The sequence below is a fragment of the Salmo salar genome, chromosome ssa11, assembly GCF_905237065.1.
Source record: "Salmo salar chromosome ssa11, Ssal_v3.1, whole genome shotgun sequence".
In the NCBI taxonomy this organism is placed as follows: Eukaryota; Metazoa; Chordata; class Actinopteri; order Salmoniformes; family Salmonidae; genus Salmo; species Salmo salar.
This window is the reverse complement of record NC_059452.1, coordinates 81,608,794-81,625,397: the sequence shown is the minus strand read 5'-3', so window position 1 is coordinate 81,625,397 and position 16,604 is coordinate 81,608,794. Positions and strand designations below refer to the sequence as shown.

Here is a 16,604-nt window from a genome sequence, read left to right as displayed (position 1 = left end):
ATATTGTCATTTAAAGAATTATAGATTTACATCTCTTGAACGCAATCAACTTGCCAGATTTAAAAATAACCTTACTGGGAAATCACACTTTGCAATAATCTGAGCACTGCGCCCAGAAAAATACAGCGTTGCGATACAGACTAGACGTCATGTTGGGGAGATCTAAAATCGAAAATACTATGTAAATAATCCATTACCTTTGATTCTCTTCATCAGATGTCACTTCCAGGTATCACAGGTCCATAACGAATGTAGTTTTGTTCAAAAAAGCTCATCATTTATGTCCAAAAATCTCCGTCTTGTTAGCACATGATCTAAGCCAGCCGGACTTCTCGTCATGAACGAGGGGAAAAAATATATTTCCGTTCGTTCAAACATGTCAAACGTTGTATAGCATAAATCATTAGGGCCTTTTTAACCAGAACATGAATAATATTCAAGGTGGACGAATGCATACTCTTTTATAACGTATTGGAACGAGGGTACCCAACATGAACTCGCGCGCCAGGTGTCTAATGGGACATCATCGTTCCATGGCTCTTGTTCGGTCAGATCTCCCTCCAGAAGACTCAAAACACTTTGTAAAGGCTGGTGACATCTAGTGGAAGCAATAGGAAGTGCCAAAATATTCCTCAGCCCCTGTGTTTTTCAATGGGATAGGTTTAAAGTCAATACAACACATCAGGTATCCACTTCCTGTCAGAAAATGTCTCAGGGTTTTGCCTGCCAAATGAGTTCTGTTATACTCACAGACACCATTCAAACAGTTTTAGAAACTTTAGAGTGTTTTCTATCCATATATAATAAGTATATGCATATTCTAGTTACTGGGTAGGATTAGTAACCAGATTAAATCGGGTACATTTTTTTATCCAGACGTGCAAATGCTGCCCCCTAGCCCTAACAGGTTAAAATCGGACATATCGAGTGCATAGAGGAGTTCTGTATCTATAATTCTTAAAATAATTGTTAGGCTTTTTGTGAACGTTTATCGTGAGTAATTTAGTAAATTCACCGGAAGTTTGCGTGGGGTATGCTAGTTCTGAACGTCACATGCTAATGTAAAAAGCTGTTTTTTGATATAAATATGAACTTGATTGAACAAAACATGCATGTATTGTATAACATAATGTCCTAGGTGTGTCATCTGATGAAGATCATCAAAGGTTAGTGCTGCATTTAGCTGTCTTCTGGGTTTTTGTGACATTATATGCTAGCTTGAAAAATGGGTGTCTGATTATATCTGGCTGGGTACTCTGCTGACATAATCTAATGTTTTGCTTTCGTTGTAAAGCCTTTTTGAAATCGGACAGTGTGGTTAGATTAACGAGAGTCTTCTCTTTAAAATTTCTAAGGTATTTGAATAACGCGCCACAGGATTCCACTGGCTGTTACGTAGGTGGGACGATTTCGTCCCGCCGGCCCTAGAGAAGTTAATATTTTATCAACGTTTATGGTGAGTATTTTTTGTAAATTGTCGTGCTGATTCACCGGCAGTATTGGAGGCAAAATATTTTCTGAACATCACGCACCAATGTAAAATGGGGTTTATGGATATAAATATCAACTTTATCGAACAAAAAATGCATGTATTGTGTAACATGATGTCCTAGGAGTGTCATCTGACGAAGATCGTCAAAGGTTAGTGCATAACTTTAGCTGGTTTTCTGGTTTTTGTGACGCCTGTCCTTGCTAGGAAAATAGCTGTGTGCTTTTTCTTGTGTTGGAACTGTCCTAACATAATCTAACTTCATGCTTTCGCCATAAAGCCTTTTTGACATCGGACAATGTAGTTACATTAAGGAGACGTGTACCTTTAAAATGGTGTAAAATAGTCCTTTGTTTGAGAACTTTGAATTATGACATTTTGTGGTTTTGAATTTGGCGCTCTGATTTTTCACTGGCTGTTGAATAGTGTGAACCGCTAGCGTCCCACCTGCCCAAGAGAGGATAACATGCACACACATGTTTACTGACTCTACACAGACGCACACACACTCACATACAATCATCTTTACGCTGCATCCACTCTGTTTATCATATATTCTGATGCCTAGTCACCTTAGCCCTATACATATCTACCTATCACTCCAGTATCCCTGCACATTGTAAATAAGGTATTGGAACTGACTCTGTACAGTGGCAAGAAAAAGTATGTGAACCCTTTGGAATTACCTGGATTTCTGCATAAATTAGTCATAACATTTGATCTGATCTTTGTCTTAGTCACAACAGTAGACACACACAGTGTGCTTAAACTAATAACACACAAATTATTGTATTTTTCTTGTCTATATTGAATACATAATTTAAACATTCACAGTGTCGGTTGGAAAAAGTATTAATGTCTGTACCTTTGTGTGTGTCTTCACAGTCTGTTCTGTTCCTTAATGTGTATTTTTACCTGTTTTTTAAAATCTGATTTTTAAAAAATCTGATTTGACCTGATTTTTAAAATCTGATTTTTTTTAAAATCTGGTTTTACCTGGTTTTTTTATCTGCTTGCATCAGTTACAGTACCTGATGTGGAATAGAGTTCCATGTAGTCATGGCTCTATGCAGTACTATGCGCTTCACATAGTCTGTTCTAGACTTCGGGACTGTGAAGAGACCTCTGGTGGCATGTCTTGTGGGGTATGCATGGGTGTCTGAGCTGTGTGCTTGTAGTTTAAACAGACAGCTCGGTACATTCAGCTTGTCAACACTTCTTACAAAAACAAGTAGTGATGAAGTCAGTTTCTCTTCTATTTTGAGCCATGAGAGATTGACATGCATATCATTAATGTTTGCTCCCCTTGTACTTTTAAGGGCCAGCCGTACTGTCTTAGGGTGTCTTAGAGAGAGGGACAGACATGAGGGAGAGACGTCTGGGCCAAGCCCCAGAAATGCTGTCTGTCTGTTTAATCAGACAGACACATTACAAAACTTTTACACACTTAGGAGGACGCTACTCAAGCAAATCCTGCATCCCGGTTTCTCCGGTTAGGGTGAAACATTTATCTTATACTGCAAGAACATGTTTTAGCGCACAATAAAGGAGTTTTGCAATGTGACAACAATAGGAAATGTGTGTTAACTCCAACATGCGCTCACCTAAAATAATAAACACAATTTAAGAGAATTCCAGAAATTTTCCAAATTCAAGAAAGTTACCGAAAATGTGAAGTTCAAGAGAATTTCCAGAGCTGTTTAAACCACACATGACTGAACAAGCATCGACTCCCTATTTGTCTTTATAGTCACAGTACTTCTCTAGTTTGGACTCCCCGCTCCTCCGCTTTGGGAAGAAAAAGTTAATGAGTGAACCCAACGACCCCAGGGCACACACACTACACCGACCGAGGAGGCACACACAGCGAGCTAATGGCTAGAGCAATTATATTCTGCCTGCATTGAACAGTGTAATTGAAATGATATGTCAGGCAGGCTCCGCTCTCTGAAGAGGAGGTCTGGCCTTCCAACGCAAAGCAGCAGGCTAACATGCACCACACCCTCACCCACATACATTAGAGACAAATAAGATCAAATTGGTGGGGTAGGTGGGGGAGTCAGGAAGTGGGGGGAACTGAAATGTTTCCAGTCTCCCAGTCCATACTCCTCCGTTCTCCCTCGCGTTCCCCAGCGATGACTTGTTCCTCTCTCTGCTTACTTTAAGGAGAAGTCACATGTAATTTGTCATGAGGTTTTAATCACCATGTAAACTGGAGATCACGCAATATGGTTTCTCCCGTAATAGAGTTTTGGGGGGCCTAAACTTTGCTAGCTCGTGCCTGGTTTCGCCTTGGTATTGACAGCCAGGTTGACAGGGAGCAGACCAGAGCCCCTCTGAAGGCCACACAATCCCAGAGCTAGGTTTGGGCGGTATCCAGATTGTCATACCTTCATACCGACCTTGTGCCATCCCGTGATATTCGGTAATACTGGCACTGAACACAAGGGTCACTTATTTTCAAACCCCACTGAACCTCTGTAATCTGATGGTTAGCAATGCTAACAAGTACATGCACAATCCCATATCAAATGCTAGCTAACTGCTAATGAACACATTTGAGAACTTTTTTATACAGTCTCTGACAAACTATTTGCAGGACAGACAACTCAGCTCATAAAGTTATACAAGTAACTTAGAAATGCTATGCACAAAATACATGTTAGTCAGCAAGGCTCTTGATCCAGAAGGGGTTCTCTGCTGTTAACAAGAGAAGTTTGATTTAGCAAAAAGCTAACCACTTAGCTAGATAACTACCTACTAAATTAGCAAACCAAATGCACAACTGCAGAGCATTTAGCACATTTTAGACAGTTCATTAAATAGTCGGAAGATATTTTGCAGGTAAAACATTTAGTTGTGAATTCCATACTGTAACTAGATCCCCTGGCACGTGCTGCACAATAGTGAGTGACTTACAAGGCTCTGGTCCCTCATTGTTGTGTGTTTGTAAACAAAGACCATGTGACTAGCGACTACCGGTAAGCTTCATAATGAAAGATAATGTGACAGGTGAAATGGAGAATGTAATATGCTTTATTTCCTAATGTATTGCACAAGTTGCCTGCAGGTATTTCCTTAAAAAGGAGTGCGGTTAAGCGGGTCATGTTTTGGAGGACACACCTTCACCTCTCCCGAGCCAGTTGGGGAGTTGCAGCAATGAGACAAGATCGAAATTGGGGAGAAAAAGTGGGGTAAAATACAAAAAATGTAAAATAATACATAAAAAAATACCTACAAATGTTCAAATGTATTAAAAAACTTCACAGAAATACAGTACCAGTAAAAATTGTGGACACACCTACTCATTCAAGGTTTTTTATTTATTTTACTATTTTCTACATTGTAGAATAATAGTGAAGACATAAAAACAAAGAAATAACACATATGGAATCATGTAGTAACCAAAAAAGTGTTAAACAAACAAAAATATATTTGATATTCTTCAAAGTCGCCACCCTTTGGCTCGATTTTTTTTTTTACCTTTATTTAACTAGGCAAGAACACATTCTTATTTACAATGACTGCCTACCGGGGAACAGTGTGTTAACTGCCTTGTTCAGGGGCAGAACGACAGATTTTTACCTTGTCAGCTCAGGGATTCGATCCAGCAACAAATCGGTTACTGGCCTAATGCTCTAACCACAAGGCTACCTGCCTCCCCAAATGACAGCTTTGCACATTCTTTGCACATCCAGCCACCTGTGACTGAAGGAAAGGCCTAATATTGTTTAGTTGCCTTCCAAAGGCAGATCCACTGTCACGCGACAGGAGTGTGGAAGGAGTGTTTTGGCAATGGGGGCCAAATTAATTAAGTTTCCTTGTTAACAGGTTCCATAATCATCAGTGCCTTATTATTCCTGTCCTGAGCTGTTTTGGACTTGATGACAGTTGTTGTAGGCCATACCGAGTTGATGTCATCTGCTCCTCCATAGGCGAGGGTTAGTTGCAAATGATGAATAACAATCTCCACAAGACACTGTGGTTGTTTGCAATATTTGCAGTTACATTTGTGTGTATTGTCAGGGGTGAATCCAGTGTGTCTTGAAGGGCAGGCCACATAATTCCCATGTCTGTGACCCAGACATACTGTAATGCCTGACCAGAATATGTAACACACACACGCCCTTAAAGGCCCACTGCTTCCAAACCCACCTTACTCAGAGAGAGGGGAGCCCTCCCTAAGTCCCTCCCTCACTTGTATAGGTTACATACTCTACCTCTTAGCTGCTGTGTTCTCTCTCACTGTGCAGTATCCCTTCTATACAGGCACTTTAGAACCATCCCTGGCTGTGTGTGTCTATGAGAGAGTGTAAGTGAGTATCTGTGTGTTTTAGTGTTACCATCTGTGAGTGTGAGATGGAGAAAGTGCAAGTGTGACTTTCGAGTGGTGTATCCATCTGAGTGTGTGCTTGTGTGTGAGTGTGTATCCAGCTACGCTTGAGTGTGTATCCCTCTGTGTGTGTATGCCTGCATGTGTGTGTGCGTGCGGTATGTGCGATTGTAGGCTCACAGGAAAGCGAGGTTCCCCCTCCCTTGTGGTGTGGTGTGGTGCTGCCTGCTTTTCGCGCCCCCGTCGCGGAACCCCACAGGACTGGAATAAAAAGCAGCAGCGGTGCGTAACCGTGCTGGCAGCCCGCCGCCACCCTACCCCTCCCCTACACTCCTCCATCCCTCTTTCCCTCCCTTCTCCACCCCTCCTTCTCCCTCTGTCCCTTCCCTCTCTGCGCTGAATGAATGAAGGCAGGCAGGAGCGCTCGTGCTGCGCTCTGTACTTTCTCGTACAGTGGGCTGACAGCAAAGTTTTGGCAGGGCTGAGGTGTTACCTAAAAGGGGTGAGCTAAGGTAAACGAGGCCCCTGACAGCGCCAGGCTAGCTACTCACAGGAGAGAAACCAAGAGGGTAAAGGGGGTAAAGGAAAGGCGGCTAGGGATGGGGATGGAGAAAGAGGATGGGTCTAGCGCTGGGGAAGGGGTTATAGGCTAGGTCTTAGGCAGGACTAGAGGCCAGGTCTAGGGCTGGGGCTGTTAGGTTGTTCATTGTTAGGCTGCATATAGGGAGGGGCCTGAGACTATGCATAAGGCTGGGGACAGTGTCTCAGGCTGATGAAAGAGGTAGATTTTTGAACAGGACAATTTACATTGGGGCTGGGTAAGGTGCTGCAGCTGTTAAGATGTTTCACTACCAGTAGCAGGGAGAAAGGATGTTAAGGTACTTTGAATGGGCCCATACAAACATATCTGGTCTCTCTTTTTTTCTCTTGTCCTCCTGTTTCCCTGGTTATCTGCTGAAGAGTCTAAAGATAAACTGCTGGTCTTGACCAGTCATTAGAGAGCAATGTCCTCAGAGAGAGATGATGATTTTACCATCTGGTATGTGTTGAATACTGTGCATGAATAAACACAGCCCTGACGGTGGGAAACAACCTGCCTGCCGCACACGTGTCCCTTATTTTCTATACCCTCCTTATCTTAGCCTTACATGCTGACTACACCGGGCACGCGTGTGAGTCGCCTGCGCCATTGTGCTTATGTTGATTTTATCCATCCATACCAGACGCGATCAGGACACTCAGGTTGAAATATCAAAAATAACTCTGAACCAACTATATTAATTTTGGGACAGGTCAAAACACATATGAAACATTCATGGACATTTAGCTTGCTGTTGCTATCTAATTTGTCCTGGGATTGGAGTGTGTACCTCATTCATCTTTCAATCACCCATGTGGGTATATGCTCCTAAAAACCAATGAGGTGATGCGAGAGGCAGGAATTGCAGTGCATCAAGCGTCTAAAATAAAACCAAGTTCTTTTTCAGCGCCTGGCTACGCAGACACTCATTGACATGTGCGAGCAGTTTGTATGAAATGATTGAATAACATGTACAGTGGCAAGAAAAGGTATGTGACCCTTTGGAATTACCTGGATTTCTGCATAAATTGGTCATCAAATTTGATCTGATCTTCATCTAAGTCACAACAGTAGACAAACATCGTGTTCTTAAATTAATAACACACAAATTATTGTATTTTTCTTGTCTATATTGAATACATCATTTAAACATTCACAGTATATGTTTGAAAAAGTGTGAACTCCTAGGCTAATGACTTCTCCAAAAGCTAATTGGAGTCAGGAGTAAGCTACAGTAACCTAGAGTCCAATCAATGAGACAAGATTGGAGATGTTGGTTAGAGCTGCCTTGCCTTATAAAAAACGCACATTTGAGTTTACAATTCACAAGAAGCATTGCCTGATGTGAACCATGCCTCGAACAAAAGAGATCTCAGAAGACCTAAGATTAAGAATTGTTGACTTGCATAAAGCTGGAAAGGGTTACAAAAGTTTCACTAAAAGCCTTGATGTTCATCAGTCCACGGTAAGACAAATTGTATTTAAATGGAAAAAGTTCAGCACTGTTGCTACTCTCCCTAGGAGTGGCCGTCCTGCAAAGATGACTGCAAGAGTTAAGCGAAGAATGCTAGAGTGTCAGCTAAAGACTTACAGAAATCTCTGGAACATGCTAACATCTCTGTTGGCGAATCTACGATACGTAAAACACTAAACAAGAATGGTGTTCATGGGAAGACAACACAGAAGACGCCACTGCTGTCCAACAAAAAAAAAACTCTGCACATCTGAAGTTAGCAAAAGTGCAACTGGATGTTCCACTTCGCTACTGGCAAAATATTCTATGGACAGATGAAACTACAGTTGAGTTGTTTGAAAGGAACACACAATACTATGTGTGGAGAAAAAAAGGCACAGCACACCAACATCAAAACCTCATCCCAACTGTAAGGTATGGTGGAGAGAACATCATGGTTTGGGGCTGCTTTGCTGCCTCAGGGCCTGGACAGCTTTTTATCATCGATGGATAAATGAATTCCCAAGTTTATCAAGCCATTTTGCAGGAAAATGTGAGGCTATCTGTCCGCCAGTTGAAGCTCAACAGAAGTTGGGTGATGCAACAGGACAACGACCCAAAACACAGAAGTAAATCAACAACAGAATGGCTTCAACAGAAGAAAATACGCCTTCTGGAGTGGCCCAGTCAGAGCCCTGACCTCAACCCAATTGAGATGAAGTGGCATGACCTCACGAGAGCAGTTCACACCAGACATCCTAAGCATATTGCTGAACTGAAACAGTTTTGTAAAGAGGAATGGTCCAAAATTCCTCCTGACCGTTGTGCAGGTCTGATCCGCAACTACAGAAAACGTTTGGTTGAGGTTATTGCTGCCAAGGGCGTGTCAACCAGTTATTAAATCCAAAGGTTCATATACTTTTCCCACCCTGCACTGTGAATATTTACACGGTGTGTTCAATAAAGACATAAAAATGTATAATTGTTTGTGTGTTATTAGTTTAAGCAGACTGTGTTTGTCTATTGTTGTGACCTGGATGAAGATCCGATCAAATTTTATGACCAATTTATGCAGAAATCCAGGTATTTCCAAAGAGTTCACATACTTTGTCTTGCCACTGTATGTGTACATTTATTTTGCAATCCCTGCGCATGCAACAGACCGGTGTGGTCTGCGTTTTAGGGCTCCTGTGAGATTAACACAGTGGAGGACAGAGTGGCCCAATGTTGTTTCCAGGTCATTTCAACAAAACAGTTCAATGTGATGACGTTAAATCCTCGTGGAAATTGGATTTGGAAAAAGTCATCAACGTATGGGAATTTTTGTCTTTTTCTCACCTAACTTTAAACCTAAATCCAATGTCATAGTGACTTTTTTGATTGATTTCACTTTGAATTCAGGTTAGTTGACAGCTCTACCAAATGTAATTCAAATCTAGATGTTGAACTGCTGTGTGTGCCCAGTGGGGAATGTGTGTGTGTGTGTGTGTGTGTGTGTGTGTGTGTGTGTGTGTGTGTGTGTGTGTGTGCGTGCGTGCGTGCGTGCGTGCGTGCGTGCGTGCGTGCGTGTGTGCGTGCGTATGTGTAAGGGTGTGTTCGTGTGCCTGTGTTTGTACATGTGTGTTTGTGCATGCGTGCGTGTGTGTAAGGGTGTGTTCGTGTGCCTGTGTTTGTACATGTGTGTTTGTGCATGCGTGCGTGTGTGTAAGGGTGTGTTCGTGTGCCTGTGTTTGTACATGTGTGTTTGTGCATGCGTGCGTGTGTTTGTGGCGGTTAGCCTCAGTGCAGTGAGCTCTCTCACTCTCTCTGGTGGGGTTCAGTATTTTGTGAGTGGACAGGACAGCCATGGGTGGTGGGCAGGCTGGCTGAGAGACAGGATCGTGAGCCCTGCTGTTTGTCTTTGGACTTTTTGAAACTCACAATTATGTGATAATTACACATCAATAATTGGATATCCTTGATCCAGACTGCCCCAAAGTCACTCATCAGCCCCTGATTTATTCTGATTATCAAAATACAAAGACATCATTCCTTCACAGACCACATCCAGAAACATTAAACTTCCGACTTTTCACTCTCCCACCCTCCCTCCTTCTTGCACTCTCCTCCCTCCTCCCCCCTTTGCCCTTCGACCTTCCTTTTCTGCGCTGTCTCTTTCTACTTTTAGCCTGCATGAAACAGCAGATTTATGGCTTGTCCGGGGTATTCCTTTCATAGTGGTGCCATTGAAAGGGAAGAATAGACTGGAAAGGCATTCTGAGGCAAGCTGTATTGGGTCAAGAGTCAATCTTAAATACATCATTATGGTTTGTTTATGCAAAAGATCAAGTGGTCTGATAGGGACAATTTACTGTTTCACTAATAATTTGACTGTTAGCATACTTGGCTTTCAGAATATGCTAACTGCAAGGAAAGGTAAACCTGAACGCTTCCGTAATCCTGCCTTGTTATTACTTTTGTAAAACTTTATTTTTTTTGTCTGAAAAATGTAACATTCTTGCTAGGCTAAGACATTCTAAAACACATTCTATCCCATTGAACATCACCAAATCATTCTTCCAGTTTATGGTAGCCCCTAATGACACTTTGTCATCGCTTCGCTTGCATCGCAATTAACTGTTAACGCGAAACAGGTGGCCTACCATAACAGTGTAGACGAACTAATGAAAAAGCACAAAAAAAAAAAAAAACACTAAAGAGATAAGCAATTAAATGAGAGGAAAACGGTGAATGAAGAGCTGGGCCTGGTTTCCTGAAAGCGATGGAACTTAGGCTTCCGTGTGTTTTAATGATGCATCTTTCCTACAACGGCCGTGTATGTAACATGCATTTCCAAAAACACCACACAGAGAGAATGTTTGCTAAGTGCGTCGTTGAGGCATCGAAAGGATCGAAAGAAGAAAGCACTACTTTTGGATCAGTGTTCTCCCTTTACAATCTCACCTTAACATTCAAATTATTCCACAATACTGATGACAGATCAGCTCATAGAGCGATATCCCCTGTGGCTACAAATATTGAGGTGGCTTATTCCAATGTTTACCCTATAATAATGAACTAAATCAAGATTTGGCACATCATTACACATGATGAAATATATTGAGTCAAAAATTACAGAGAGTATTGTACAAATAGCTTTAAAAAAAAAAAACGAATTCAATTAACATGAAATTCATTTCAATATCATTCAAATATACACTGAAGATCCATGTGCCTACACTGCAGGGATCATCAATAGATTCAGCCGCGGGTCGATTTATTTCTTGAGTGAATGGTCAGGGAGCCGCAAGAAGCCCAAACAGATACGGTATACAATTTTACTTAAACATAATAATTTCAAACCTTGCTTACATTTGTATACGATCACATATACTTTATCTCTTTTATGTGTGGGAATACTTTGGAACAGATATCCAAAATTAAAATCACTTGGAGCTGATTTGCTGGTGTTTTTACCGTCTTTTATGTTCAACAATAAATACAAAAATCTGAAAGCTTGGGGGGACAAATAAAATCACCCTGCTATACTGTATTTATCTTTGAATACATTCATCTCGGTTTTCATTTGAAGCATCTTTCACTGTCACATTCATTCTGAAGTTATCTGTGGTCACAGAAAGACAGATAAACAACTTGATTTTGTGTTTAGCTGATATATTCTGTGTATAAAGTGACGCGGAAGGGCAAAAAAATGATGTACTTAGCTGTGGTCTAATAACGACTGGTTTCAAGAGTAACTTTAGTAATGATGGTTTTGGGAAACAGCTGGGAGATCTAACGATGCTCCTACGAAAGTTCTAACTATGAACGTAGCCTTAAGATACTTTTGGGAAACGGGGCCCAGATCTGTTCCATAAATCGTGAGCAGCAGCAGCTTGGTGGTATGCGGGCCAAGGCCACACATACGGTGGAATCATAAGGACCATGTTGACTCTGCCTGAAGACGGTGCAGCTGCGACCCCAGTATCAAAGGGACTGCTCAGCTATGCTAAGACAATATGGCTTACCCATACTTACCCATCCCATCCTCCATAAAAACATGGTCAAGCATGTAAACACTTTTACATGGTTTCGGGACAGTAAATGACCGTGTGCCGAGCACCATCCGCTTCCAGAGGTCTATGTCATTTTAAGTGTTATTTTTGCCAAGTGCTCTTATTAAACAAGGTATCAGCCTTTATGGACAAAGCCTGAGATGTGTAAGCATAGTGTGTTTGAACTAGTGTCGATGTGCTCTCTTATTTCATTTTTGGTTGGATTAACATGGATTTTTCAAAGAAGGATCTGGCAATGTATTGTTTGCTGAGTGTGCTGGTGGTCTCCACCAGAGATTGCGTGGATGGTGTTCTGGGAACATGTCAAATCTTTCATTCGTTCACTTCTTTCCTCCTCTCTTTTGCAACCCTCCTTACCATCACCTCCTGCCCCACCGGACTTCATTTACTATGAAGGTGCAAAGACTGCTTGCTTGTATGTACGCTTTCATTCACAACATGTGGACTGAATATACGTAAAGTAATTAATCCCAGAGAGAAAATGTACGCAAGCCTAACATAAACTTTCAAGTAAATCATCAATTATATCGGTAGAGGATCAAGAAAATTCCAAGACAATTCCAGTTAGGCCTATTTCAGCATGTTTCTCAAAAGAGGATTTCAGTCCAGCAGGAAAAACAACCTATAGTGTACTTGTTCTGCTGGCTCTCCTCCTGTGAATAAATAAAGGTCCAATTTGCATTGCATGTTTAGAAAGAGAAAACCTTCGAAATAGTAAACCTGGCACAGGGAGACTCGAAGTATCGGAATGTGTTTGGGAAACCTACTATACACAGACCCCTTTCTGGGAACATGTCAAATCTTTCATTCGTTCACTTCTTTCCTCCTCTCTTTTGCAACCCTCCTTACCATATCCTCCTGCCCCACCGGACAGACATATTCCCTGTGTTTATAAGTTGGCCTGCATGTCATAAGCTGAAGCTAAGCTCCCTTTACATCTTGTAGAAATCATTTGAAATCCCCAACATTTTAGAGCTTTTAAACTGTTTCGACAGCTCTCTCTCTTTTCCACCACCCCTCTGAGCGCTGGAAACGGTTTGGTGCATGTCTGAATGAACAAGTGTGTCATTATTTTCCCTTAAGCTGACATGAAAGATATTTCACAACTTGTGAACTGGTGTTTGTGAGACACAGGGGTTCTCAGTGAGATATCATTGTAACAGTACCATGTGGCCATACAGGAGAAAAGTCCTGTTTTCTTACGGTTCTATAATGTACCGTGTAGGGCCGGCTGCCAGAGGAAGTCTGATTTCATTTTGCCTCGGGGTTTGTGCTGCAGAAATCTTTCCCTCTGGGCTGAGCTGAAGTGAAACTCGGAATGACTTGGAACACAATTAAGCGCCAAGTGGAAGGATCGATGCTGGAAAGAATCTGCCTCTTAAAACTTAATTCATTACTTTTCATTGCACTTGTGTCTGTTTTCTGTTGAAACATGTGCCATGTGACCCAAGGCTAGCTTGGCATGTGTTTGTTTTGTAAAACATATCACTGAAGAACAATAGGTGGAGTGCATGTTAGGACAAAACAGCAGACTTGTGGCCTTTCTGGTAGATTTGGCACTTTATTTAAGAGGGACAGGACATGGGTTCCAACCTGGTCAACGTACAGTAAGTCTATTAACCCTGTGACTGTCTCTCCATCTTTCTCTTCCTCTCCATACATCTATTCACTCACTTTCTCTCATTCTACATCTCCTGTCTCTTTCTTTCTTTCTCTCTTTCTCCTCCCATCTCCTGTAGGTGAGGTGTTAAGTCTGGTGGATGACCTGTTCTCAGGTTTGGGTTCGTCCTGTGTGGTGGCGGGTCGGAGGAATGGAGAGCATCCTCACTCTGTGCTCTACTCGCTGGTCTTCAAGTGCCTGGAACCCGACAGCCTCTACAAGTAAGATCCCCCAACCTAAAATACTTTGGACCTGGGCCCGTATTCATAAAGCCTCTCAGAGTAGGAGTGCTGATCTAGGATCATGTCCCCGCTGTCCATGTAATCTTATTCATTATGATCTAAAAGGCAGAACTGATCCTAGATCAGCACTCCTACTCTGAGACGCTTTATTAATACGGGCCCAGATTTACTATGGCTTTGAAAAGTAGGATAAACAACAAGGTAGAAATTAAAGATAAAATAGGAGAAAAGACAGATGTTTTTGTTCTGTTGTTCACTTCTCTGTGGTAAGTGTTGCTGTTGCCCTTTACATCAACCTCAGAGACTGAGTCTGTTGAGTTGTTGCCACGTTAAAACCCTTCTCACCTCTACTGTTGTCTTCTTACCTATACATTGTTCTCCGTTTGACTCGCAGCTCGTTCTAACCAAATTGACCATGCTTTCATGAGTTCAGAATTCGCCTTCGCATTACCATAAAAAAAAAAACATTGTTAACCAGTGGCATTGTTGTAATTTTTGCGTCTTTCCTAAACAAGAATGACTTGACAAATATCATCCGGCCAGCACCACATACTTTCCCTGAGTGTCTGTACTCCCATTGGCAATGGGACTTGTATAGGCCATGTTTTAATTCCCCCCAGCCAGAACACAGCTGGCTCGTATTAGGCGGGCGGCACATATTTTGGTCTCACCAGGGTGGAAGTGGTGGATGCTAGTATTATTGTTTCCGTTATTGTTTCGTTTGTCATGAGGCCTTTTGCAATGGAGGAAAACGTGGTCATGGTGAATAACGAGCATCACAACCAACCAACCGACCATCGTGGTGTTTGTGTCACACAGAAACTGGAGGAGACTGGAGCCATTGACCAGTTGGTCTGTCTGGTGCACTTAGTCTGGGGCGGTTAGCAAACAGTCAGACAGACAGACCACTCCTAATCCTTCTATAGACATGACAATTAGTCATAAAGACTCAGAACCATAGCACATTAAGCAGCACGGAAGACATGCATGGAGGAAACACACACACACACACACACACACACACACTGGCAGGTCAATCAGTTGCATGCACACGTCCGAACCCACTGACACATACTAATATGTTCAGCAGTTGAAGCACTCCTTAATTTATGGACAGACATAAGTACAGCCTTGAGTCCCTCACATGAGAATGTGTGAGGGGTATAGTCAACCCTACATCCCATTAGGGTTAGCAGAGAACACAGCTGTTAGTAAACTTTGCAGGTGTTTCATTATGGAAAGGGGATTCACTTAGTTGAGTCCTTGTCTTGGGTGAGTATCAATTTCGAGTAAAAAGAAAAGCCTATTAGTGGGAAAGTGAAGAGATGAAATTAAATCAGCTGTGTCCACATGGAGGCTGAGTCCACATGAATGTTCCATAAGCGGCCCTGCTGCCAACAGAGACTATGCTGTTTATGTTTGTCTGTGGCCCCGGGTAGCCTCGACAGACGCACGCTAAGCATGCCTTTATGAATCCATCATCACAGTTGGAGACTTTTATGTTGCGCTGTTCGGAGGAGATCTCAGAGAGGCAGTAAATTAGTCTTCAGAGGGTCCAGGGGTCTGCAGCCCGCCTTCCCAGGGACCATCGCTGTGATGTGCATTTGATAGCAGCACTTTGTTCTCCTTGGGTATAATTTCCCTGATCCCTCTACCTCTTGTCTCCACATCTTGAAATCAAGTTAGATGGGCACAGTGTGCTCTGAAACCAAACAGGCCCCAGATGCAAACAAAGAGGGGACACTCCGATCATCACACCGTGTTTCTCTCCTCTGAGCTCTCTCAACTTTTGTTTGGTGTTTTATGTTTGTGGCCCCGTCTAACTGTTTTTCCACCTTGTTTATTTTGGGAAGCGGGCCTCTGCAGCTGTGCAAGACACAGATAGGTCATTGGTGCTTATGTTATCGGTGCACTATGCAGAAATCGCACCGGCATTTTCTGTTTGCTAAAATTGTAATAGTTCGCCTAATTTTTGTTTATGTGACAAAACAAGCTATTTCTATGTGAATTTGGTCTGGTCCCCAAATAGTTACATATTGCAGCTTTAAACATGGGAATCGGGGAGGACTGTTGGGGGCAGCACTCCAGCAGAAGTCATAACAGCATGATTGTGAGAGTATATTGAGAGGGATGATGTATTCAAGCTTAAGGTAGTAGGAGATTCCTGTGCAACCGGTTGCAACTTCCCTTCTTTCCCACCATCTGCCTTGAGCAACCTGGAGGTCAATCCAAACAAGAGAGAGATGAAGAGAGAGAGCTTACTAGACGGTGAAACTTGGAAGCCTCTGCTTCCGCTTTTCTGAGCATAGGGAGAGAGAACACTGCTTTGTATACGTCCACCTATACAAGGCAGTAGTGCCCACCTTCGCCCGGACCCTAAAGGACATCGCCCTCAACCGCAGCCCCAACACCTCACACAGGAGCAACAGATCAACAGACACCACGCCCAGACCAGCGAGACACTCGCCCAGACCTGCGGGACCCCCCCCGGACCTACACATAGAGGACCCACGCCGAGAGGACCTACATCCAGACCACAGCACCACCAGCAAGTCAAACACCCCATTTAGGCCCCCTCAGATCAGACCTATGCCCCTCCTGCTCACCCTATGCCCCCTACTCCCGCAAAGAGGGCCTCAACATGAAAGTCACAAATACGCCCAGGCTGTGAGCAGGCAAACAGGCCCAACCCCAACTCTTACACTAGCCCAAGCTAATGGCATGTACCTGATGCTCAGCAGGCTCTGCTCACACTTACTGGTCTGAGGCCAAACCACACGACCAACAACATT

At 42.7% G+C, this 16,604-nt stretch overlaps 1 protein-coding gene across 1 annotated transcript in view; it reads left to right on the top strand.

Annotated features, from left to right (window-relative positions):
- The window catches only part of LOC106563268 (astrotactin-2), a 533,795-nt gene that overhangs the window by 471,158 nt on the left and 46,033 nt on the right, over positions 1 to 16,604 (top strand). Inside the window, exon 20 of the mRNA XM_014128700.2 lies at positions 13,650 to 13,791. Within this exon, the coding sequence (XP_013984175.2) occupies positions 13,650 to 13,791 (142 nt within the window). The remainder of the gene's footprint in view (positions 1 to 13,649; positions 13,792 to 16,604) is intronic.